Source organism: Condylura cristata, unplaced genomic scaffold (assembly GCF_000260355.1).
Source record: "Condylura cristata isolate star-nosed mole 26May11 unplaced genomic scaffold, ConCri1.0 scaffold00018, whole genome shotgun sequence".
NCBI lineage: Eukaryota > Metazoa > Chordata > Mammalia > Eulipotyphla > Talpidae > Condylura > Condylura cristata.
This window is the reverse complement of record NW_004567119.1, coordinates 35,982,876-36,007,726: the sequence shown is the minus strand read 5'-3', so window position 1 is coordinate 36,007,726 and position 24,851 is coordinate 35,982,876. Positions and strand designations below refer to the sequence as shown.

The 24,851-nt window shown below is 34.2% G+C and overlaps 1 protein-coding gene across 1 annotated transcript in view; it reads left to right on the top strand.

The window, feature by feature from the left end:
• The first annotated feature begins 6,269 nt into the window (after positions 1-6,269).
• PTPRC (protein tyrosine phosphatase, receptor type, C) overlaps positions 6,270-24,851 on the top strand; it is a 109,034-nt gene continuing 90,452 nt past the window's right edge. The window contains exon 1 of the mRNA XM_012726777.1: positions 6,270-6,363. Coding sequence (XP_012582231.1) covers positions 6,297-6,363 — 67 coding nt within the window. The 5' untranslated portion in view covers positions 6,270-6,296. The remainder of the gene's footprint in view (positions 6,364-24,851) is intronic.

Sequence of the window (24,851 nt, the reverse complement as noted above, 5' to 3'; positions counted from 1 at the left end):
AAAGAAAGAAAGAAAGAAAGAAAGAAAGAAAGAAAGAAAGAAAGAAAGAAAGAAAGAAAGAAAGAAAGAAAGGAAGGAAAGAAAGAAAGAAAGAAAGAAAGAAAGAAAGAAAGAAAGAAAGAAAGAAAGAAAGAAAGAAAGCAAGCAAGCATAGGGCCTCCCTGGTGGCACAGGAGTCTAGTGTCAGCATTATCAAGTTACAGCCAGTCACTGCATCAGGAGTTCAATTCCTGGCCAAGGAGCTGACCCATGTGGCACAGCAGACCTCTTCTGTCTCTCATGCTGCTCCCCTCAGCAGTATATTTCTGCTTCCCCTCAGCAGTAGATCTGCCTGTTCTGCTTCCCACTCTGTCTCATGAATCCTCTCATCCCTGTCCCTCTGGCCTATGCTCCTATATGCATAAATAAGTAAAAATAAATCTTTAGAAAACATAGAATAGTGAGTTTCCCATTTTCATCTCTTGATCATATGTAGGGCAGGAACCTCAATCTCATTACTTTTGGATTAAAAGTAGTTTTCCTTCAGTTCAGTTAAACCCTTCAATCTCATACTCAGTTTAACTCTTTACCTCTTTACCTCCTGCTTACCTTTAGCTCTGCTCAGGCTTTTACCTCTGTGGTTTGCAGAAATGAAAGGGTCGCTTGAATCCCTAACAGAGCTCCTCCTCTTCCCGTTTTGGCTTTCTACGCCACTTTATTATTGGAGTTAGGCAAGTTGTAATGTACATTTTATTGTACATGTTTTTAATTGTAACTTAGTATGGTTATACAATGTATTGAATATGTACCTGATTAATTTAATTCTTACAGCAATAGTTAAGTAGTATTACTAACTCTACTAGCTTAGTGGAGATATTCTATCATTGTTAAAATTAGGATTTAATTCTGTTTCTTGACCATGGCCAGATCATTTTTATATCAGTAGTGTATTTTTGTTTGGTGCTCAAATTGGGAAGACCCTCTAGATAATTCTGCTGGCTTCCTCTCTTACCAGTATTGTAGATATTAACCATATCACAGCCTCATATGTCTGATTCATTCACTTATTCAACAAATATAATATATAGCAACCTCTGTACTAAGCACTCCTCAGCCCTCATGATTTACCATCCAGTAGACAAGTTTTTGTTCTAGTCAGGGAGGTGGTTATAAATCAGTAAATCTCTAGATCTGGAGAAAATGAACAAAATTCTGAGATAGAAAATAGGCACTTTTATGGGGAATGGTCAGGGAAATTGCATGAGATAGTGACATTTAAACTGTTGCCTGTAGGAAACTATAAAAGTGGATGGTGGGTGGTATAGAAAAAGCATCCAGGGAAGAATTAAAAGTAAAGGCCAGGAAAAGGCTTGGCATTTCAAAGAACAAAAAAGAGCAGCACAGCCTGAATATAGTGTGAACAAGATTGAAAGTGGCATTAAATGAGTTGAGAAATGTGTGCAAATGTTTGATTTTATTCAACATGCATAGGGGGAAATACTGAGAAAATTTAAGGATGTGTCAAAACCTGATTTGTATTTAGGGAAGATCAAATTGATTGCTTCTTGGAGGAAATTATGAAGGGAGATGGAAGCCAGGAGAACAGTTAAAAGACTGAGTGGTTACAGTGAGGTTATCCTAAGTAATATTACTGGAAATGGATCACAGAAAAGATGGTAGAGAAGTGATTAATGGTACCTATTAATCAATTGAAAGTACTTATAGAAAAGGATAAATAAAGTCTAAAACTTGGATTCTGGCATAATCTACTGGGTGTACATTAGGATTGGGAGTTAGGCCAGGTTTAAGGGGAGGAGCCAAGATTTCTCCATTTCATTGATTTGGCTCGGAAGCAATCTCTTGTACTATCAACAGTACAGTAGCAAATGTGAGTCCAGAGACCTGAGCTGACAAGAAATACACATTTGTGAGCCATCAGCATGACATAGTTCACTCACCCAAAAAGAAAGAAATGGGCGCAGGGTTGAACTTACAATGTCTCATGATACTTAAAAGGCAGGTAGAAGAAGAGACATAGCATGGTGGCCAGCCAAGGAAATCAGTAAATAATGGTGTTTAGGAAGCTGCATAGTGATCAGGGAAGGAGAGGCTGATTGTATGTAATGTTACAGAGCAGTGCTACAGAGAAAAGAGAAAGAACTGGTCGGTATGAGATTTCAACTATTTTAACAGTACCATCTTGTAATATTGTAATATTCAACTATATTTAATTAATGTTAAACAATGTTTTCTAGCACCTCAAATGTCTTAAGTTACAGTAATGAATATCTTAAAATCTTAAAAAGTCTTGGTGATGTTGTGATCTCCCTCTGAGGCTTCATGATTTCCCAGACTCTGCTTCTCACTGTGGCAGTCCCCATGTCTCTTTGCTCCTTGAACATGCTCTTTCTTTAAATATGTGATTTTTCTGTCTGATGTGCTCTTTCTTTCATGCCTGTTGAACTTCTATAATTTTTTTTTGAGGTCTAGCTTCATTTTTTTCATTTTAGCTAAACTTACCTGACCTCACAACTAGACCATATTATATTACATGCTTAAGCCATAACATCAAGTGTATCCTGCATGTTGAAATCATCATGGTGATTATTACTTAATTCTGTCTCTTCCATTAAAGTATAGATTGCACTAGGGCCAGAAGTATGGTTTTGTTGACCATTTATTCTTGATGCCGAGAAAAAAATGTGCTGTTAAATTAGGAGAGAGATTTATACTTATTGAATGAATGAATAAATGAAGGAAGGAATAAACGTTTGCAGTTAACTTGATGTAATATTTTCTACCTTTATATAACCTTCACCTCATAGACCTAAAAGATAAATCTGGAAAATGATGATTAATGTAAACAAAATACCACTTCTAATTTTTATAAAAGATTTATTTATTTGTGCATACAGAACTGGGGAACAAGCCAGGGTTCAGTGAGCAGATTCACCAGAGGTGAACCAGGCCTAGGGGCATAGAGAGGATTCAGCAGAGACAGAGTGGGGAGCAGAACAGGCAGTCTGATGAAGTACACTGCTGAGGGGAGCAGCAGGTGGGTCAGGAGAGGTCTGGGGCTGGGGATCGAGCTCACACTGAAGCCACTGTGGCTTACTTGCAGTGCTGTGCTTTCACCCGTTGCTCCACCAGGGAGGGCCCTCATTTCTAATTTAATATTGCAATTTTAAAACATTCAATCAGTTTTGATTACCTTGAAATTTGATTACCTTGAAATTCTTGAGATTGGATGTGTGCTGTTTTGGCCATTCAGGAAGTACCAGGTTATTCACTGCAGATAAATTATGATATTACTTTGTAGGTCTTTCCCAGTCTCATTTATTCTTTAAAAAAATACCATTCCAGGGCCCTCCCTGGTGGCTCAGTGGGTTAAAGCGCCACACTAAGAAGCGAAAGCCACTTCCGCATGAGTTTGATCCCTGCCTGCCCCGGAGGTGACCACATGGCACAGCAGACCTCTCCTGACCCGCCCGCTGGTCCCCTCAGCAGTGTGCTTCGTCGATCTGCCTGTTCTGCTCCCCACTCTGTCTCTGGTGAATTCTCTCACCACCCCTGTACCTCTGGCCCATACCCCAGCTCTGTATGCACAAATAAATAAATAAATCTTGAAAAAAAAAAGTACCATTTAATATCAGCCTGATTACTCTCAGAGTAGAGGGAGGGACCCATCCACATGTCCCAAATGTCCCAACTATCTGAGATTTGGCTTCTCCTGCGTGTCTAGGCCCTGAATGCTAGACCATCTGCAACACAATGGAAGAGATTTCCTATAGAAATACCAACTGCTAACCATACACCTGCCTAGGTCTCATACTTAGTGTATCCACTATCTGAGAGGAGCTATGTCTTCTTCCCTTGTAACTACTAGTGTCTTCTTTATTGCTGCCCTCTGAACAGTTGATACCAAATCATTGGTTTGCCATTGATTCCATTCTGAGGGAACTGAATTGATATATCTGTACAATAGGTTCTATTTCCTTATCTGTTTATAGTTACAATAAGTTTGCTACACAAAAGTCTAATATTTCCTGTAGACACTAAACTCAGTTTAAAACACATTAAAATAAAGTACATAAACCAATTTTTATGTTGCTAATTATTCTCAGTATTGCTTGTGTAGAATCTCTCTGCCCAGCTTCCTAAAATAGAATTCAATCTCTCACATTCTTATTATTTCTTCAAAGCTGTGATCTGTATAACCTCTTTTTAATGTCTCTTTATGATTTTCAAGCCTATTTTTTAGCTTGTATAGAGTATACTTCATATACTAGACTCCCTTTTAAAACATTGTATGTGAGGCATTTTTTTCCTGACCAGTTAGTTTTGCTAAATATGCTTCCACGATGGCAGCTGATAGAACACAAGTATTTGTTTAAAGATATTCAAAGATAGCTCCCCAATAGTTTTCCATTGCAAATGTATTTTAAGAAACAGACTTAGGAGGGAGCTGAGAACTGAAATTTGTGAGCCCTGACACGTATTTTTCATGAGGCTAACCTACTGGGTGTAGTGCTGTGTTCTCAAATAATTTATTTGAAAGTATATTTGCAAAAGAAGAACATTATCTATATGGAGTTAATGTTCTGTCTCTACAGATTAAAATCATAAAGTAAGTTGTGTAAAACATTGGGAAAGAAATGCAAAAATAAAGGACATAAAGTTAAGAAAAATGAGATGAAATTTTGAAATTATTCAAAAACATGTCAGTGTCCTGCTGTGAAACCTTGATCAAGTCAACTAATCTCTTTGAACTTCATAGATAAAATGAGGAACAATACCATTATCACATCAAGCAGTTGTACAAACTGGATTATGTAATTAAAGTGCTAAGCATATTCCTGCAAGTAATTAGGAACCCAATAATAAGTTATGATAGGAATAATCATAATAAAATCACTAACCAATAAGTTACTTATTGTAGAGCTGTTTTTCAGAGACTAAAATGTAGGAATCTTTGCATTTGCAAAAGAGAAGAGAATTGCAAATTTGGCTCTGTAGTCCCTAGCAGCCAGATAAAAACAAATAAATTTGTAAATATCAAAAGATTTATTTACTTAAATACAAAAACTCTATAATAGCACTTTGAATCAGGGTTTTTGCAGTTAATGGAAGTGCCCAAAACATTATCTGTAATTTAAATAATAATCCCTTGTAGATGTTTGTACTATTATTTTTAAATGCATACCAATATTGTGATAATGCTGCCAATGCTTTTAATTATATTACTGGACTCATTTTAACTCTTTGCTAGTATGGATTTTCCTCATTAATGGAGTAACTAAGAATATCTTTTATAATCATAAAGGCTGTTCTGTGTATTAATTTCTTGTCTTTTTTATCAGTGTTTGAGAAAGTGTCACTCAGATCAAGGCTTAGCTTTAAAAAAAAAAGGCAACTTTTGAGTTTCTTTGCTCCTCTTTTCTTCATCAACCACACCAAGATATTCCAAGTCACAGAAGCATTAATTTTTTGAAGCAGGATTTGCTGTAGTGAAAGTGACATTCTGATTCCATTCAGCCCCATAAGGATATTCATGAAAGATCTGGGGCAAACCTATTAAGTTCACTGAGAGTACTTTTGCATAGGAATTGGGTCTGACTGTTAAAACTGTCATGTTGAAAGGTTTTGAATGCCCTATTGGTAAATGACAGTGGCTGCCAAAAATACTGGATAGGTAGTTATTTATTCATTCTTCTGGTCTTGGTAAGTCTAAAAGAGATAATTTCTGCTAACAAAATTAATTTATTACCTTATCACACCCCCCATTTTTATATCCATGCTAAATTGTTTTTATCATATCACAGGTGAGAAAATTATTGATTATTTATTGAATATTTGAATTTTTAAAAAATATAATGAATATTGTAAAGCAGTATGTTTTGGGTACTTAAAAAAAAAAGTTCCTTAAAGATAAAAAAAAAAATATTTCCAAAGGCCTACTCACTTGGTGTAGTTGCATGAATTAAGGAAGTAAGATGACTTTGCCCAACTTTGAACAACTTTCTTGACTTCCTGCAAAGAGGAACCTTTTACAGTAGTATTTTGGAGAAGTCAGTAAAACTGAATCTGACATCACTACCTCGCTGTTCATGTAGCTAGCAAGTGGTTTGTTCTTAGGGTAACAGAGGAGGAAATTGCTCCCCGTCTGCTAAGTCACCAGGGTAGAGTGTGCACTCATTTCTTTTATTTTTGATTCAGTTTCATGGATTTTTTTTTTTTTTTTAAAGACAACCATTATTTTGCCTTTCAGAAGGACGCGTGCTGTTTCGTAGGAATACGGCTGGTTTCCAGATATAACCATGTATTTGTGGCTTAAACTTTTGGCCTTCGGCTTTGTCTTTCTGGACACTGGATTGTTTGTTACAGGTAAGTAAAATAATTTTAATTATAACCTTATTTATGTTCTCCTTGTGGAGTAACACTGGTTTGAAATGGACAGAAGACTTAGTGAAGCGTTGGTGACTGGAACCTGCTGGGAAGTGGTAACGGCTGTTGTAGCTCAGAAAGACTTGACTTGTGATATGACAAAATACATTGTTTCTGTTTAAATGGGCATAAATATTTGTGAAAAGTTGCAATTTAAAAAGTAAAACATTTTCTACCTTTATGTTCCTTGATAAACTGTTCAAGGATAGTAAAAAGGCAATAATGTTACTGAACACACAAAGCCGGTGAACATAGGTTTATGAAAGTCTGAGGAATTTTTATATATCAAAATAAGTGAATTGTATCTTTTTAGCAAAAAATGAATTTTGTCTGCGTTATAATATTTTGGTTTCAGTGCAAGTATCTCCTTTTTGGCAGAGACTTTTGCTTCCTCAAATTTGATTACTACAAAAATATTCTATGGAATACCGACAATTTAAAATAATGCACTTGAATAATAAAAAATATTTAATAAAATATTAAATTTTTGCATATAAAATTTCCTGTTTGACAGTATATTTTCAATCAAGTTTATGATTCCAATATCTGTTTTAATGATTTTTTTTTTTGTGTGGAGATTCAAGTTGAGACACCGCCCTTCCGGGGTGATGAATGGGTAAATAGTAGAGTCTTGAAGAGATAGAACATCTAAAGTCTTAAGAAACATGCAAATACTATATACTATAGGAAAATGTAACTAATTAGATCTCAGAAACTTACATACATGTGCTTGACATGTATAGACATGAGGTCTACTTACTGGGCATTTCTTTAACAGTTCCAGCCTAGGTGGATTTTAGTTGATTATTAAATGTAGCTAAAAATTTGATAATTAGTTTTACTCCTTATGATACAGTGTCTAAAGGCTGCTCTTTGTTATTGAAAGGACTTTGAAAATAGGATTTTCACATAAATACCAAATAAATTTTTAAAAAAGGAAAACTATTTATAAAATCATGCTTCTAAGAAATTCACTATGAAACTGTTTTTTTGACTTTCGACTGCTCTCTCTTCCTGTAAGAAGCCAGTAGCTATCTTCTCAGCAGTTTTGTCAAATGATATTTTGGATAGACAGTTGAAAGTCGGTGAAATAATTTACTAACTATAAAAGGATGGATTTTGAAAAAGCTATATGGTGTAGCCTTTTAAAGTCTTAATACAGAAAATTTTTATTGCCACTATCCTTATACAAGTTGGTTAACTTTATCAAGAACAAACTATAGAGAATAATTTTAGTACAGTGATAGTATATATGTTATCATAAATCAGAGTAGTTTTCCATTAACAGTCCCCACTCAGAAACTGTTGTAAACATTTCTCAATAAACAGAAAGAAATATTGAAATGTTTCATAGGCCATAGAGCAAACCCCACAAAAATTTCATGTCAGTTTATCAAAGGTTTTTATCATAAGAAGTTTCCTTGAACTCACAATCAAAGTAAGGCTATAAAATGATCTAGCAAGCTTTAAGTTAATGTTGCTGAATAATTTATACTACAAATAAATGGATAGATACACATAGGTTTATTTTAAAGAACCAAGTAACTTTAGTTGCTCACATAAATATGGAAAGGCATTGATAGTTTTCTTGAAATATTTTCTGGCAGGGAAAGCATAGAGATAATCATTGTGTGTGTAAAACGTATATTTATTATTATATTTTTAAAATTTGAAGGACATTTATAAATCTTGCTTCTAGAAATTCCCTTTTAAATTGTTCTTTAACTTTCCAATGCTCTTTCCTCCTGTGAAAGCCAGCCAGAGCAGTACCTATCTCCTCCTCGGCAATTTTGTCAAGTTATATTTTGGGTAAACAAGGAGTTGAAAGTAGTGTGAAATAATTTACTAATTAAAAAGATGGATTTTTCAAAAAGCTACATGGTGTAGCCTTTTAAATACAGAAAATGTTTGTCACTGTCCTTATAATGTGTGTACTTATGAGTGTATAATTATAAATTATTAAAGTTAGACATTTTTCTTCATTTGCAAAAACAAATGAAATGGATTATGTGTTTTACTTTCATGTGTCAAAATTGATTATGTGTTTTACTTTCATGTGTCAAAATTGAGTTGCATACATATACATATAGGCATAAATAACTGGTGTTAGGGCAATTGTAATCTCTAAAGGCATAAAGAAATAAAGCCACATGTAGAGTTACATCAGTGAATAAATAGGAGCACACTTTATTTAATCTTTAAAACACAAATACGGACAAGGCCAAACTACTGCCAGGGTAGCAGATTGCTGGGTTGTGTTACACAGAAGTGCAGAATCTCTTTGTCCTGTGTCACTTTACCTTATAAGTGGAAACCAAAACTTTGTTTAAATTTTCTAGATAATTCTAGGGAAAGGCAGTTTTAAGAATACAAATAGAGATCAGTGTCGTTTGTCTCCAACAGAGACATAATGCCAGGCAAAGCTATCATTCTGTAACATCGAAGTTATAAATGTATGAGATGTTATGTAAGTTATGAACATAACATTTCAAATTCATTTCCTGGACAGGACATAATTCTTGTTTTTCCACCTATATTAAAACAAGAGATCTCATGTTAGGATCATTCAATACAAGTTATGAATTCAGTTTAATAAGCAATCCTGTATTTTAAATGCTTTGTGACTTAGTAATTTGGGGATAAAGTATAATAAATTATCTGCTTATTTTAGTATTTTCCTAATAAGAACTCTGTAATCCCTGTCATTGGTAGAATTTGAGATGGATTTTGTTGGAGGAAATAGGATGCAAGGTGAAGGTCTCTTTCCTTTTCCTCTTTTACTCAAAGGGTTCAATGCAGAGTAGAATGGTTAGCTTGAGCCAGGGCTTTTCTCTGTTTGGGAATGCATACGTATACATATAGGCATATACACATATGCACACACAAGTTTTATATGCCTGGTACCTATGCCAGTTATATAACAAATATAATAAACCGTTTTTGTCTCAATAGTTTTGCCAATACTATATCTAAACCCAGACTAGTTGCTAATACCAACTAGTGGTGGTCCTATGATATTTGCATACATACAAATACATGTAATATACATAGATGGATCTGTTTTATACTATATATATTGGTTCTCCCCATCTGTCTCTTAAAATACTGGGGTTCAATGTCTTTAATCTTTGACCAGTTTTGTTCTTGTTTTCTATACTTAAGGGTTCCTTCTCTTTATCTGCTATGTATTGATGATCCATTTCCAGACTCACCCTTCAGAAGTAAGGAACACACCTCTTTTCCTAAATTTGGGCTTCTTTTCTCAAAAAGATACACTCTGAAATATTTATTTCATGATTTTACTTTTTAATAATTTTGAAAATATTTTCTCATCATCTCCATTGCTGTCACATTAATTCATGGCCATATCATTTTTCACCTGCAGTATGACAATAATTTTCACATGTCTGTGGCACCCCTTTCTATACTCTCCTGCTTGAAAATAAAATAGAATAAAAGGGGGTAAAACACTTTGATATTTCATTGCTTTTATTATTATAGCCTAAACACTTAGTCAGAACTGGATCCACCAAAGAGTTGGTAATGAGCATGGAGCAGACCAGAGACTGTTTTTCTTTTACTCTTACAATTGATTAAAATAGAACAAGTTAGTCAGTTTCAGCACTCGCTCCTCTGCACTTCCTCAAGACAGCTAGGCCTCTGTACAAACCCTGTTTCCTCTCTCAAGTTCTCTTTTGATACTCTTGTCACAGAATACCTCCACTAAAATTGTATTCTTTTTAATACCTTGCTTTGTCATTTTTGACATAGAATTTTAATTATTTGTTGGTGGTATTATCACATACCCCTCAGTGCACTTACTGTTGCTACCTACACAAAAGCAGAATCTATTATGACTTAGACCTTTTTAAAAATCTGACTTCTTACCAGGCACTGAATATGTAATGTTCTTTTTAAACATAACCATAAACTATAGTAATGTAGAAAAAAAAATCAGAAAGAAAGGACAAAGAAAGGGGGGAGACGTGATATCAAAAATTTAGCCAGAGGCTAAGTGGAAAGGTAGATAGAGACAGTTTTATCAAGGTTAATTGAATAATGCTAGAGTCGTTCTCTTCCCTGCCAGCCTGTGACTATGCAAGTAACTCTCTTTCCTAATAAGCCTGTACTTTTACAATTTTAAAGGTAGTTATAATTTTGGATTTTTATCTTTACAGACCTGGTCTTTTTTGTTAATTCTTTGCCTGTCTTTTTCTTTATTTTACCTCTTACCTGGAAAGATCTTCCTGGCTTCCTGAAAATTCCTATTTCAAAAATTTTGCTTCTAAAATTTTCCTAATCTATCACATGGATATTTTTGCTAGTGGCATTCCATTTGGTGGGTTAGTTTCTTGCTTCAGCTACAATTGTTTATAGAAAAAGGAAAGAGGGGGGAAAGCATGGGGACGTGTAGCATGGGGACAAGATGAACAGAGCCAGGTTCAACCCTTGCAAGTACAGGTGTGACCTGGGCCTGGGGCTGTGGACTGTGTACTGGGCACGTGGAAGAGGGGCTCCCTGCATGATTATTGTGTGCATACAGAATGTGTCAATCTGGGCATCATTTCTTATATGATATTGTAAGATCATATGATAACATGACGATTTTTTAGTCTGAGTAGGTAAAGAACAGGAATTTGTAATCAGTTTGCTTAATTTTGTTGGTGAGAGCACAGTGTTAACTGCTATAGAAAAGCTTTCTATTTAGACCATGTGTATATAAGCACATGGTGCAGAGAAAGAAATTTGTCATCACCACAGAGCTTTGATATTTTTCAATTATTTTATAAGCTTACAGGATTATTTAAAGAGGAGAAAACTGGACTGGAAATTTAACCTTAGTTTAAACTTAGTTTTTGTCTCAATAGTTTTGTCAATACCACACATCCAAACCCAGACTAGTTGCCTAGTATCAACATAGGGGTCAGTGCTATATGATTTTTGCATACATGAAGATGTACTTTTTTGGAAGAATAAAAAAGAAAACATTGTAGGTTGTTCATTTAGCAATATAATGGGATAGCTATTTCCACATGGTACTGAAGTTTGTAGAAATAAAAATTATAGTAATCTTTAGATTTTGTGCACATGGCCTTTGCTAGTATTTATATTAGAAAATACCTGAATGTTGCCGGAAATCTTCAGTTGAAACCCTTTTTATAAGTCAGTGTACAATTTCAATTTTAATCAGTCAAGATTCTGGCTAATATAATCATGGTATTTTGTGTTCAGGAGTCACACAAAAACAAGGAAGAGCAAAGAATGAAACCCTCCTACTCTTTCAAAAATCAGGATGAACAAAAATTTACATAAATCTATATACTTACATATCTTGCTATTCACAATAACCTTCAATTAATTAATCTCTTTAGTGGAGGGTCTTCCTCCACTGAAAGAAAACTCAAAAGAAAAGTGTAACATCTTCTGTATAACTTACTGTACAGTGTTTGAAATATAAAAATATACACATTTATTCCTGGTAAGAAAGGAACCCAAGTACCTGAAGTTTAAAAGCTGCTTTTAAATTTCAGTTTCTCATACACACATATATACATATGCATATGGCATTGTGGAAAAAGTTGTTACTACATGCAATGATATTCAAGTTAAAATGATTGCTTTTTATTTAAAAAATTACTTCCAATAAATATGTTCATAGCTGGAAGTAAATCCTCAGTGCTCCAAACCAGTGAATCTGCAGTGGAGAGATGAGAAGGCAACTCAGTAAGACACTCACGTATACTAGGACATGAGCAGCTGGTAAAGTGAACTTAACAAAAATCACTGAAAGACAAGAAAAAACTCCTGATTGTAAATTTAAAAATCCAAATTTGTCATGATAGCCATGAAAATAAACTAGGCTATAAAATAATAATTATTTTAAGAGATGGTACCAAAGGGATGATATCATAGCAAGAGTGTAAAGTTAAAAGACTAACTATATCCAATTAAAGAAAAAATAAACAGTGATTTCCTTACTAATAAAATAAATAATTAAGCATCATAGGAAATATGTTAGGACCCATTACAGTTTGGAGAATACCATGGGATCTGGAGTGAAAATATCTTGGAAATTTAGTTCTGTGCATTGTATGGTCTTGATGCAAATATTTTTCTACCTTCTAGACAGTTTTCTTGACTATAGAGTGTTGTTAGCTGTTTTGTTAACTATATAGTGTTGTAAGCTTTAAAAGGGATAATATAATTATGAAAATCCTTTGAAAACTATGGTATAGTCTACTAAGTTGTCACTTTTATTAATGTGATCCCACAAAATCAAAGCACATAGCTCTTCACCATTGAGACATGATTCCAAATCACGACTCTTCCTTTGAGAGACGCTAAGGGATAAAGTTTAAGGCAATGTGGCAGACGAATAAACCCTTATAAATATTTGAATTCTTTGAACTTTTCATGTCCTGTTTTAGAGATATTCAGGCTACTCTGAATTTTACCTTTTAAATAGAGCCTTTCAGAACTCTTTGCTCAAGATTCTTACCATGTTTTATCATCATAACAGCAGTCTGAAATCTTGCCACCCTTCAATCCCTCTTGTGTTCATACAATTCCTACAAGGATAATTTGTGTCAGTGCCAAAACTCACCATTGTTCCTCCTTGAATAACTATGGAATAGAGAATGTACAGATCCCACAATTTTGATCCCAAAGATGGTTGGACTTAACTTTTTCTTTTTTAAAGATTTTTATTTATTTATACATACAGATTGGGGTACAGGCCGGAGGTGCAAGGGCAGTGAGAGGAGTCCCTAAATATAAGAGTAGGGAGTAGGACAGGGAGACTGACAAAGTACACTGCTGAGGAGTACACTGGACAAGTCAGGAGAGGTCTGCCATGCCAAGTGGATCACCTCTGGGGCTGGGGATCAAACTTGTACTGAAGCAGCTGCTCCTAGCTTGCGGTGCTGAGCACTAACCTGTTGCACCACGAGGGAGGGCCCAGACTTAACGTTTATGAAAATAAATTTTTTTTCCCTGGTACAACTTAATTGGCCAGTAGGAGAAGTGGAAGAAAGTAAGGGGACGCACCACCTCTGTTTCTATGAATGACTCCAAAGATGAGGTTGTTTCTCTTGAAAAGAAAAAAAATAAGCATTTAATTAGAATTTAAATTTAACACATTTATGAGTATGCCTTGAAGCTAGAAATCAAAAAAGAAAAACTCCATTAAGTCAATTTAATTCCTTGAGTAATTTTTATATCAACAGAGTAATCAATTTCCAGTTTCCCCATTTATATTTTTATTTCACTGAATAATTCAACAGCATCAAATTTAATTTTTTATAATTTACAATTGTAATTTTTACAATTATTAAATTGGTGGATTATTTTTTAGCCACATCAAAACGTTTTGCCTCTGGAGATTTTACTTTTGTTTATTATTTATCTCAGTGTAATTTTTTTCTTATCAAACAATACAGACCTAAATTTCCCCCAAAAGCTTCAACTTTTAAATTTTTCTATTTACTAATAAGTATCCCCTCTGTATAAATTTTGTGACCACTAGCTTCAATTTTAAAAATATTTGTGTTACATAAAATGTAATTTATGTAAGTTTTAAGTGTTGTCAAAATTTAGGTTGAGCACTATTAGCCATTCTCAAATTTACATTGTGTTAATGTTTCTATCAGTCAGCAGCATTCCTTTCATAATTAAGAATTCTTTCAGCAAGATTAATTTGAAACTGGATATTTGGCTATCACTCAGGTAGCCAAGAGAAGCTGCAAAAATATTTGTAGAACTGCTGCATTAATCTAAAATTGTTGTATTTTCATTACTGATCATTTACATGGGATTCTTCTGACTAGACACATTGACCAACTTCTCACTACTGATGGAGCAGAGAGTAAGAAGAATCAACATAATAAATTTAAAAACTTCGCAAAGTGCATTTACCATCAAAATCAGGTCTCAAATCCCCCTATTTTGGTCTCTGTACATTTAGGAAAATAAAAGCTGTTAGCCTGGCGCACAGTTCTAATTTAATCCCACCAGGTTTCTCCAACTTTATTTGTGACCATCTTGTGACATATGTTATATAGACTTGCATTTTCCTAAAAATATGTTTTCCTGTCTTCAAACTGTTGGGCATGCCTTTTTTTTTTTTTTTTTTAATTCCCATCATTTTTAAATTGAGAAAATTGTAACTACTACTTAAGACTTTCAAAGTTGACTCCCTCTGGGTAGCTCTCCTGCACATCCCCAATTCTCTCACCCCTTTCACACATAGGCACTCTCCTGCTGTTAGCATTCTGTCAATTACATTACTGAAGCTCTCTTTGGTTGGCTCTCTCTCGGGATAGGTGGGGAACCCAGGTGGGTGAGTGACTGCAGGTCTTTGAAACTCTGTTGCAGAATGGACAGTCTGTCAGTATAACCCAGCCATCTATGTAGAAAGTATTTAACAGCTTATAAAAAGCAATTTTAGTTCTGTCTTTATGGTTTTGTTTCTATTTAAGTAAATTCATGGTAAAATTTTTACATGATAAAAATTTCAGGAACTAGAAGAAAGAAGTAGCTAAGTTCTTTCTGACATTTTTTTCCCTTTCTGTCTTCTCTTCTCTCTTTCAGTTGCATTGTGTATAAAATTGCAAATCCCAATTCTTTTCTATGTAAATTAAACTGTGATTATGGTAGGCAATTAGTAAAATGCAAAAATGAATATTAGGCAAGTAAAAATCTCACAGATTATTAATACCCACAACCTAAGAGCTTTATGAGTATTTCATTTTATCAGGTTAGCTAAATCTACTTAATTACTTTAATTAGTGCAGAAACAAGTATGTTTTCAGTGTTTTCCTCACATCAGAAATTGAGAATAACATATCCTGTGACTATCTTCATTAGATTTAATGTCATAATAACAGTGGCTGCTCAGTGATTGAGCTCTAAATGATCCCAATTCTCCTTAAGTTTCCTAGCAAAGTAATAATATACCTTGTTATAGATAATTATTTGTGTCTTACTCTTTAATATTTTAAATTATAAATTAAAATGCTATTTTACAATCTACATATACTATACAAATAAAAACTCTGCTCTTGCAAGACAGTGTCTAAGTTCCTGTTCCAACCGGTTTCTTTCTTTTTTTTTTTTTAAGATTTATTTATTTATGCATACAAGAACTGGGGTAAAGGACAAAGGTATCAGGGGGATTCATCAGAGACATAGTGGGGAAGAGAACAGGAGGATTTACTGAAATACACTGGTTGAGGGGGAGCAGTAAACAAGACAGGAGAGGACTGCTGTGTTGAACTCCTGACAGGGTTCAAACTCCTGCTGCAGTGGCTACAGATAGCTTCAGAGTGCTGTGCTTTAACCCCTTGTGCCACCACCAGAGGCCCTTCCAGTCAGAATTCTTTACAGGTTTTCAGTGATAGAAATTCTCAGAGTGTCACTGAGTTGTATAGATTATTATTGGATGTAAGAGCATTAATAAATTTTTTTTGCCTATACATTAATTTCTTTACTATTCAAATTACCTAGCATAATTTACCTAGAAATAAATGTGGTAAGATGTCAAAATTATCCTGATTTTCTTTGGCTTGTTTGTTTTGTGACTCAAACTCAACAAAAAAAGGATTTATTTGGAGAGAATGGTTAAAGCACACACACATACCATGTTTACCATGCTCTTAAACTCCTTTTGGTGATCTTTCAGGACAATTTTCAAGGGTCACCAGCTAATAAGGTATGGGAGCTTGGGGTGTGAGGGCTGAGATACCAGCATTGGTCTATGTGATTCTGGGTCTTTTTTTTTTTGCTGGGTTACATAGATCTCTCAATCACCAGCTTAATAATCAGGTAATTGAGAGTGTTATTACAGGATGGTAAGCAGTTCCCACCAAGACTGAAAAGTAGTTAGTAGCTTCCAGGAGATCATTTCTTTGAAACACATACTTAACACCCATACACCTAATGTGACCAGTAAGGTAAACTGTTGTGCACTGACTCATCTCCATATCTTTAGCAAGATCTAACTCAGCTAAGATTTTGTGTCTCATGTAAGAAGCAAACAGACATCTTTGATTAATTTGTCTTTACTATGAATGCTGATGCCACATTAGTTATTCAAAAGTGTTGCAGTACAATCAACTTGAAAAGGGGGTTAAGAGGGTATAGAACCGAAAACATCTAGAGGTGAGTGACAGGATGGAATGAATGGATTTCCCCCCACCTAATTCATTTTTGATATTACATAAAGTGAAAGGCATTGAATAATTTACCAAAGAATCTAGATTTTATTGTTTCTAAAGTGCAAGGGAAGTAACTTGACCTTTGTTAAACACTTTGATCATGGAAAACACTTGCGGCTTGCATCTTATTCCAGGAAGTGTAGGTACCAGATAATCTTTTCAGTCATCCAAGTGGCACATTAAATAATTCAGGTAGAGCTTTCTTATAGTTTTATATTCCAGGACGAGTTGGTTAAACCTTATAGAAAAGTAAAGGAAAAGATGCTTACTGTTTGGTTACTATCGTAAATGTGAAGTGCCATCAGATAATTTAGACCAAATATTCTTTGATTTTCTTAGACTTAGATTTCCAAAAACCCCTTTGGTTTATGAAATAAGGTTTTAACTTATAGCTCATAAACTCAGTCTTTCTACTTTTCAATATGCCATTGTTTTATTTTCTGAATTTTCTTATGATACTGTAGTATAATCAAGATATACAATAGCTAAAAAACAAATATCAGTTCAGAATTTTGCTGATGAGAGGAAGTAATGATGTGAAGGAAGTAGATCTGCAAAGAAAGATCAGAAAGGAAGAAAGTAACTTAAAGAGATAATATTAGAAATGTTGAATTCAGGCAAACTCCATTTTTAAAGTGCTTCAGAAATCACACTTTGAATCTTTACCTGGACATCATTCTGAGCTTGTCAATTATGAAACATTAGGGAGCTGATGTTTCAGTGACTCCGCTTCTTTAAAATCATTATAATAGCAATAGCTATTATATGAGATGATTTACTTATTGACTTGGTAATTGTTTATAAAGCCCTACTATGTACCAGGAACTATTCTAAATGCTGGCAGAGTAGTAAATAAATAGGGAAAATCTATCTAACTTTCCTATTTTAGCAAAGAGAAGTAACAAACAAATTGAGAAAATTTCAGATCTTGATGAATGCTAAAATATGTGATAACAATGAGACAGAACAGCTTGAGGGGTGAATGCCCCTTTAGACGGAGTATCAAGGGAAACCTATGAAGAAGGCCTTTTTTTAAAGCTACTTGACTTGACAAGAAGGTAAAGATATACATGAAAAGGAACTGGCAGGTACAAAAGCCCTTTGGGAAAATGAAAAAAAAAAAAAAACACCTGGGTAAGCATAGAAAGGAGGTCAAGTGCAGTTGGTGAGTACAGGGTGAACAGTGTGTGGTGACACTGGAGAGATAAGCAGAGGACATAGGTCCTGTAAAGCCTGTTGGTAATGAATAGGACTTGGGTTATATTCTATATAAAATGGAAAGGAGTCATTTGAAAATTTTAGGCAGAGAATGACCTAAGGATATTTCAGTGTTAGAGACCATGCTGCTATCAAGGGAATATATCAGAAAGGAGACAAAACATGGGAACAGGAGCCATTTGATTTGGGGGAAAGAAGAAAGGAGATGGCATTCTTGACTAAATTTTGACAGTGGAGGTGGAAAGAAAGGACCAATATACCTTGGATAAAAAATTGTTGCTATGTGGAAGAAAGAAATTTTGTGGAATGACTCGTTTTTCCCCATGGGCAACCAGAATTGGAAAACTTCCCCCAGTTAAAGGCAAACAATCAAGGGTGCTGTCTTGTTTGTATTATATGAATGCTCATTAGACCTCTAGAAGAGGGGTGGGGCCTAGAAATCAACTGTAGTTAAGAGCATGGGGCCCATTAGGTCTTGATTGGAAACATACATTTAAGAATTACTATGGGCAATTGCAATTTAAAATCAAAAGAATGAATCTGAGAGAGGAAAAGAATGTGTAGTTTCAGAAACACTGAAGACCTAGTTTTAGGACTGGCAGTCTTCATATTTGGAAAGTTTGGGAGCAGTGACTTGAAAAAGAAATGAGGAAAAATGGCCAGTGAAGAAAAGAAAAATTATGTTGCTTTGAATGTCAAAGGAAAGAGCTGGTGACAGTAAAGGGTGTACTGTGCTTGCTGATATATTATGAGAATCTGGCAAACTCCACATAAAAGCTCAAATCCATATAGCCTTTTGAACGGTTCATGAAATGTTATTTGTGTACATTCTAATTATTGTTGAATGTCCTTATTTAATTTTAATATCATCACAAAAGTAAATATGAAGGAATTGATACTATTTGGAAAAAAGATTTAAATATCTTCATATATATGATGTTTATATGGTGAGGATAAAATGCATATACCTCAGAAGGTGATTATTAAAATTTTTTATAAGAATTATGTAAAATATTTTGATAGACTAATAAATTAGACATTTAACTAAAAATGTCTTGCTAACACAATGCTCTGGTAGTCCTTTTTGGCATACATTTCATTTTGATGCATGTTGAAACAGCACTATAAAATACTGTGTCAACCTTGAGCAGGTTGAAATGTGTTTTGATACTTTACTGGTTCCATAACAATGTTTATTTCTAAATCAAATTTTAAGTCTTCCATTTACTTGAGAAATTTGAGAAACAATCGGTTATCATTTAGGGTTCTGCTGCATAGGTCTAACAGCCTTAATAGTTATGCAGCATTTTAACACTGATTTGTCCTTTGGGTAATGCAAATATAGGATTTTAATTTCAGACTTGATAGGTTTTTTTACAAGAGATAACTTTAGAGTAATTTATTTTTGTACCAATTGGCAGTTAGTTAATAGGGAAAATACTTGACACTATGAAAAATAGTGCTTACCATGTGCCAGGCATATTTAACTTAAGAAATCATTATATAATCCAGTCTAGTTTATATTTGCCTTTAACATAAGTAAATTTGTTAATTTATGTTTCTTGCTATTTATTATACAATTTATTGATTAGAATATCCTGAAAATGAATAATAAAGTGTATTGTTTCTTGTTCTAATTGTAAATACTGAAATTGTGAAAAAATATAAAGAAAGGGATGCAACCCTGAGTTCTTCCCATTTGCTGGGCCTTCTTCAAGATGCTTTACCTGTACCTTGCTGTTCAGCTTTAGGTTTCTTTCTACATTTTGTTTCTAATTCTTCAAAGTGTTAAATAAATGTTCAGACAATCCTTAGTCACTAATATTAATAGATAAAAATCAAAATTATAGTTAAGCCAAAAGACTAAGTAACCTAAATACCATTGATATTTATTTTTGCTTTATAGTATTTTGCTGAAATTGAAAAATGGCATGCATGTCAGATAGTTTGGAAGTTTCCTATGATCTCAGTAATGAAATTATATTGAAAAGGAGAAAGTTGTTCAGATTTCTCTTCCTGACTCTACATAATTTTCATATAGATATAAATATAAAGCAGTAGTAAAGCACACCTGCTTCACTATGTGAGAGAGAGAGAGGAGAGAAGTGGACCATCAGAGGAAGGGAATGAGAGAAAGTGCTCCAATTTATATATTGTAAACAATATCTTAAAGTATGGGACATAGAGATTCTTGTGCACATAGGCATTTTTACCAGTGAGTCAGAAAACCTAATTTCTTCCTGTAATGCAAGAAAAATCTAGTTTTATGTGAGCGGTAGTGAGATAAAGGCCTCATAATCTTAAATGATCTATTTGTCAGACATATTAGCTCAACTTTGTAAGCAAATCTCACACTTTCTCATTGTTTTAAGTGTAAAAGTTTGACAGAAGTAAATGCCCTCCTATTTAAAAAAGAGGCATCAGTATCTTTTAAACGATAAAGAGTTGAGATGCATCTCACTGCATTGCAACTTTAGGGCAAACAGAATCCAAAAGTCTACCTACAAACTCAAGAAAGGTTCTCACAGGGAGAAAAATCAAGGATCTTTTCCGAGTGACCTACAGCAGAAAAATCACTAAAGCCTTTGAAATAAAATATTACCCTCTTTTTTTTTTCTTTTTTAAAGATTTATTTATTTATGCATACAGAGCTGAGGTACAGGCCAGAAGGCCAGGGGTCGAGTGGGGGGTGGGGCAGTGAGGCAATTCACCAGAAACAGAGTGGGGAGTAGAACAGCTAGATCAACGAAGTACACTACTGAGGGGAGCAGCGGAGAGGCCAGGAGAGGTCTGCCACATCATGTGGATCACCTCCGGGCCTAGGGATTGAACTTGCAATGAAGTGGCTGAGGTTCTCTTGCAGTGCTGAGCTTTAAGCCATTGCACCACTAGGGAGGGTCAGATTATCCCTTTTCTAATAACAGAAAAAGGTATGATGATGAGGGCACTTGAAAGCAAGGATGACAGAGCTAATGGGAATGGACTTGCTAGAGATCAAGGGCAAATAGAACCTCCAGATTCTGAAAGTGGAACAACTCAGGTACAATATATAAAGAGTACTTCAAAGACAGGGAAATCAGAATAATAAAAATACCTTTAGTGTCAAATGTAAAATTTGTGCAGTTTTGTCATATTGTATTTTTCAGGAGCACTGTAAAACTAAAGATGTTTTCTATTAACATCAGTTTAACTGTACATATTTTTCTCATCTTAGTTATGAAAAGAAAAAAAATGCATTTGCTGGAAGAATCTTAAGTGATATTTTTGCTACCCTTAATAGAATGTCTTTACTTAAAATAATTAGGGTTTACACACCTTAAAATTAAAAATGCTTATAGAAAATGAATGTGAAAGCACTTCTTTACTTAAAATAATTAGGGTTTACACACCTTAAAATTAAAAATGCTTATAGAAAATGAATGTGAAAGCACTTCTGAAAGTATAATGAGATAATATATGGTACTATTAAAGTAAGCCTTTGAGGGCCCTCTCTGGTGGCGCAATGGGTTAGGACGCAGCACGGCAAGCTGGCGGCAGCCACCTCAGAGTGAGTTCGATCCCCAGTCAGGGAGCTGACCCATGTGGCATGGGAGACCTCTCCTGAGCCACCCATTGCTCCCCTCAGAGTGTATCGTAAATCTCCCTGCTCTACTCCCCAATGTCCCTGGTGAATTCTCTCACACCCACACCTCTGGCCTATACCCCTTTTCTGTATGACTAAATAAATAAATCTTAAAAAAAATAAGCATTTGGAAAACTTTATAAAAAGGTACAGGTACTCATTACTGTTACCTTGTCTTTTGGATTTTCACTGCAAGAGATGGAATGGTAAAATATTTATTTAAAAAAAGTTTGAATATATAAATGAAGGACATTTTGATACAAAAACAGAAATATGGAGTGTTTAGCCACTGCCAATGTAGACTCTTGTTTTGTAGTTAAAATATTCTGTAACCATCTGTATTTGCTAAAGAGTAATAGACTAAGGAAAAGAATCATTACAGTCCACAAAAACAAGATTTTATGGAATCTTTGCTCCAATAAATTTTTTGTCAGTTTATAAAGGAAAATGCTCATCATAGAGTTTTTGGCTAAAAAGAAATCTTTATACTTTAAAACAAGTTATTTACATAATGATGATCCTGGGTGTATCCATCCTTTACTTTAATGCATCTGTTATTCCTTTCCATTTTTAATAGGAATTACTATAATTATTTAAAACAAAAAGAAAGCACAATTAATTTTTAAAAATCTATTTGGATTTTGTTGTCCATGAACTTTTCCAGAAGAAACGCTCTTAAGTCTCTCAGATACCATGGGGAGGGGTTAAAAAAATATATATATATATCGGAGACCATAACCCGCCTCTCACTCTCAGTTTCCATTTTATGGGCTGAACATCTGGATTTGATGGACACGAAAACATTTCCTTCCGCTGACTTTTCTAATAATCCTCTCTAACAGATACACATGCTTTGTGTTTGTTAACAAAATTGACATGATTTTAATATCTACTGTTTTAGCACACAATGAATTAGGAATTTTCAATGGCTTTTTTTTATTAAATGCTTCTTAAATTCCTTATATAAACAACATTAAGGGCCACTCTAAAAAGTATTAGAGCCACAGATGTTTTCCTTTCTGTGTTAATTGATTTAAGATTCATCCATGTTGTTAAAATGTCCAGAAGTGAGTAATAATGATGGCACTTGGGCCAGATTAAAATTCCTTTTGTACAAAAATAATAGTAAAATGAAATGATTGAAAAAAATTTTAGTTAGTAGAATGAAAACAATCTGAGATTAAAAATTTCATTCCCATTTTATAATGAAAATATTAAGATTCATAAAGAAGTTTAAAAGAAAAAGAAAAAGAAAAAGAGAATTTGAAAATTTGGGAGCTTTCCTAATGTATGACATCACTGTTTACACAAAAATACAATTTTAGAAGGGGAGAGAGAGATCTTAGAAATCATCTATTTTAACTCATCTGTTTCACTAATGAGAACAGTGGAAACAAAAACATTTAATAAGGCATCTGAGTTACACCAAAAATGAAGGAACTTGCTCTGGAGTTCTGCTGTATCAGCAGGTATTTTCCCATTTGCTTGACATAATGGAATGAGTATCAAGTTAGTCATTCAGGACACATTTGAGACCTAATTCAATCGCTAATTCCTTTTCACTAGACTTAGATTCTGATGTATGTTATTGGGTAGCTAACTTGACTTCTTCCAATGTGTTCCTTTTCCAGTGATAAATGCTAATTCTAAGAAAATGGATCATTTATTTCAGTTCCCAGCTTGCCTTAATGATCTTTTGAGATGGGATTATTTAGTCGTTCGGTTCATGATGAGATGTATAGCAAAGTCCCTAAATTTTACAAAGTAGAGGCATTAGTGTGCCCTCCACTCTCTCAACCCTCCCTACCAAAAATATCTCCAGACACTGCCCAGCATCCTTTAAGGGCAAATTTACCAGTCCTTACCTTCCTTGAAAACAACTGAATTAGTTGAAATTATTTCTTTGGAACCACCCAGCAGTTAACTTAGTGTTATTCCAGGCAATATGGTTAACTCCCAGGTACATCATTAAAAAGTATTCATCAGGCCTTCATCACTATGAAGTTGTTAGATTCTGCATACAGTAACTAAAAAGGACATCATATAATTTTTAGAAGAGGAAAATAAATGATCAGAAATATCTGCAGGTGAGAATTTTATAGTAGCAATAAGACATCACTAGAGGTTACATCCATATCCTCTGTCAGTGGCTCAATTTTTTTCATGTATGAATATCTATGTATTTAGCAGTTTTATCAAAGTCTGCATTAACAATTTAGTCATTGTTTCATGGACTAATAGGGACTCACTCACTTCAGACCAAATGTGTGTTTTGTTCTTTAATAGGCTATATGAACTTAATAGGCCATTTGTTTCTGATAAGATTTGCTGGTACAAGCATTGTTTCATCTTGAAAATGGTTTTTTTTGCACGTGGGAGAAATACATACTTATCATCTTCAATGTTAAATTAAAAGATAATATTGCTTTTCTTTCTTTTCCTCTACCATCTTCATTTTCTCCCCCCCACTGAAACTAGATACCTGTTAGCAGAAGGTGAGAGCCTAGTATAGACACTTAGTCTGTCAGGACACCAGAGGTTTTCTAGCAATTGATGCCAGACCAAAGAGCTAGTATGATAAACTATGTTACACACGGCAGGGTCAGTTGGTCATGCATTGCTACAAGTTCCCTGAGGAAGTTTACTGACTTGTGGTTTTACAAGAAATACACGTCATGGAATGGAGGTGGGGTGGGGAGAAGTTGCTGGAAGAAAATTTAGTTGCTATACAGTAGGAGCTCAAATAGGTTGATAAGTTCTGCCAGATGGAGATAAAAATTGAGGCAGCCATTTCCTGTGTTTAGAAATTGTTGAGGGGGAGTTTAACAATTGTTAAATTTGTTAAAGAGAATCACAGAAACTACACTAGACAAGAGCCTTACAGGGAAATCAGTTTTATTTAAAATGGAATAACCATTTATTTTGTAACAAACCATTTTGCCTGTATCATGTGATACAGAACATCTATGAAATACCCGTGTATTCACATCTAGAATAAATACATGTGTATTCACATCTAGAATAAATATTTTGATTTATCTTTTCCCAGTAAAGCAAGCTTTGAACTCATCAAAAACAATTGGCTAGTATACCTGGGAAAATAAACTGGATCATCGTGTTGATCATTAATCTTTCAGAAAATTAAGTTTTTCTAAGTTTACCTGTTGATGAATATGTTAACGGTAAAAATAACCTTTGCAGATATTGAATACTGTCCCCAGATTATTGGTGCTTTAGATTTTTTCCATTAAAGAAATCAAACTTTGATAAGTCAAACCAATTTCTTTCTTTCTTTCTTTCTTTCTTTCTTTCTTTCTTTCTTTCTTTCTTTCTTTCTTTCTTTCTTTCTTTCTTTCTTTCTTTCTTTCTTTCTT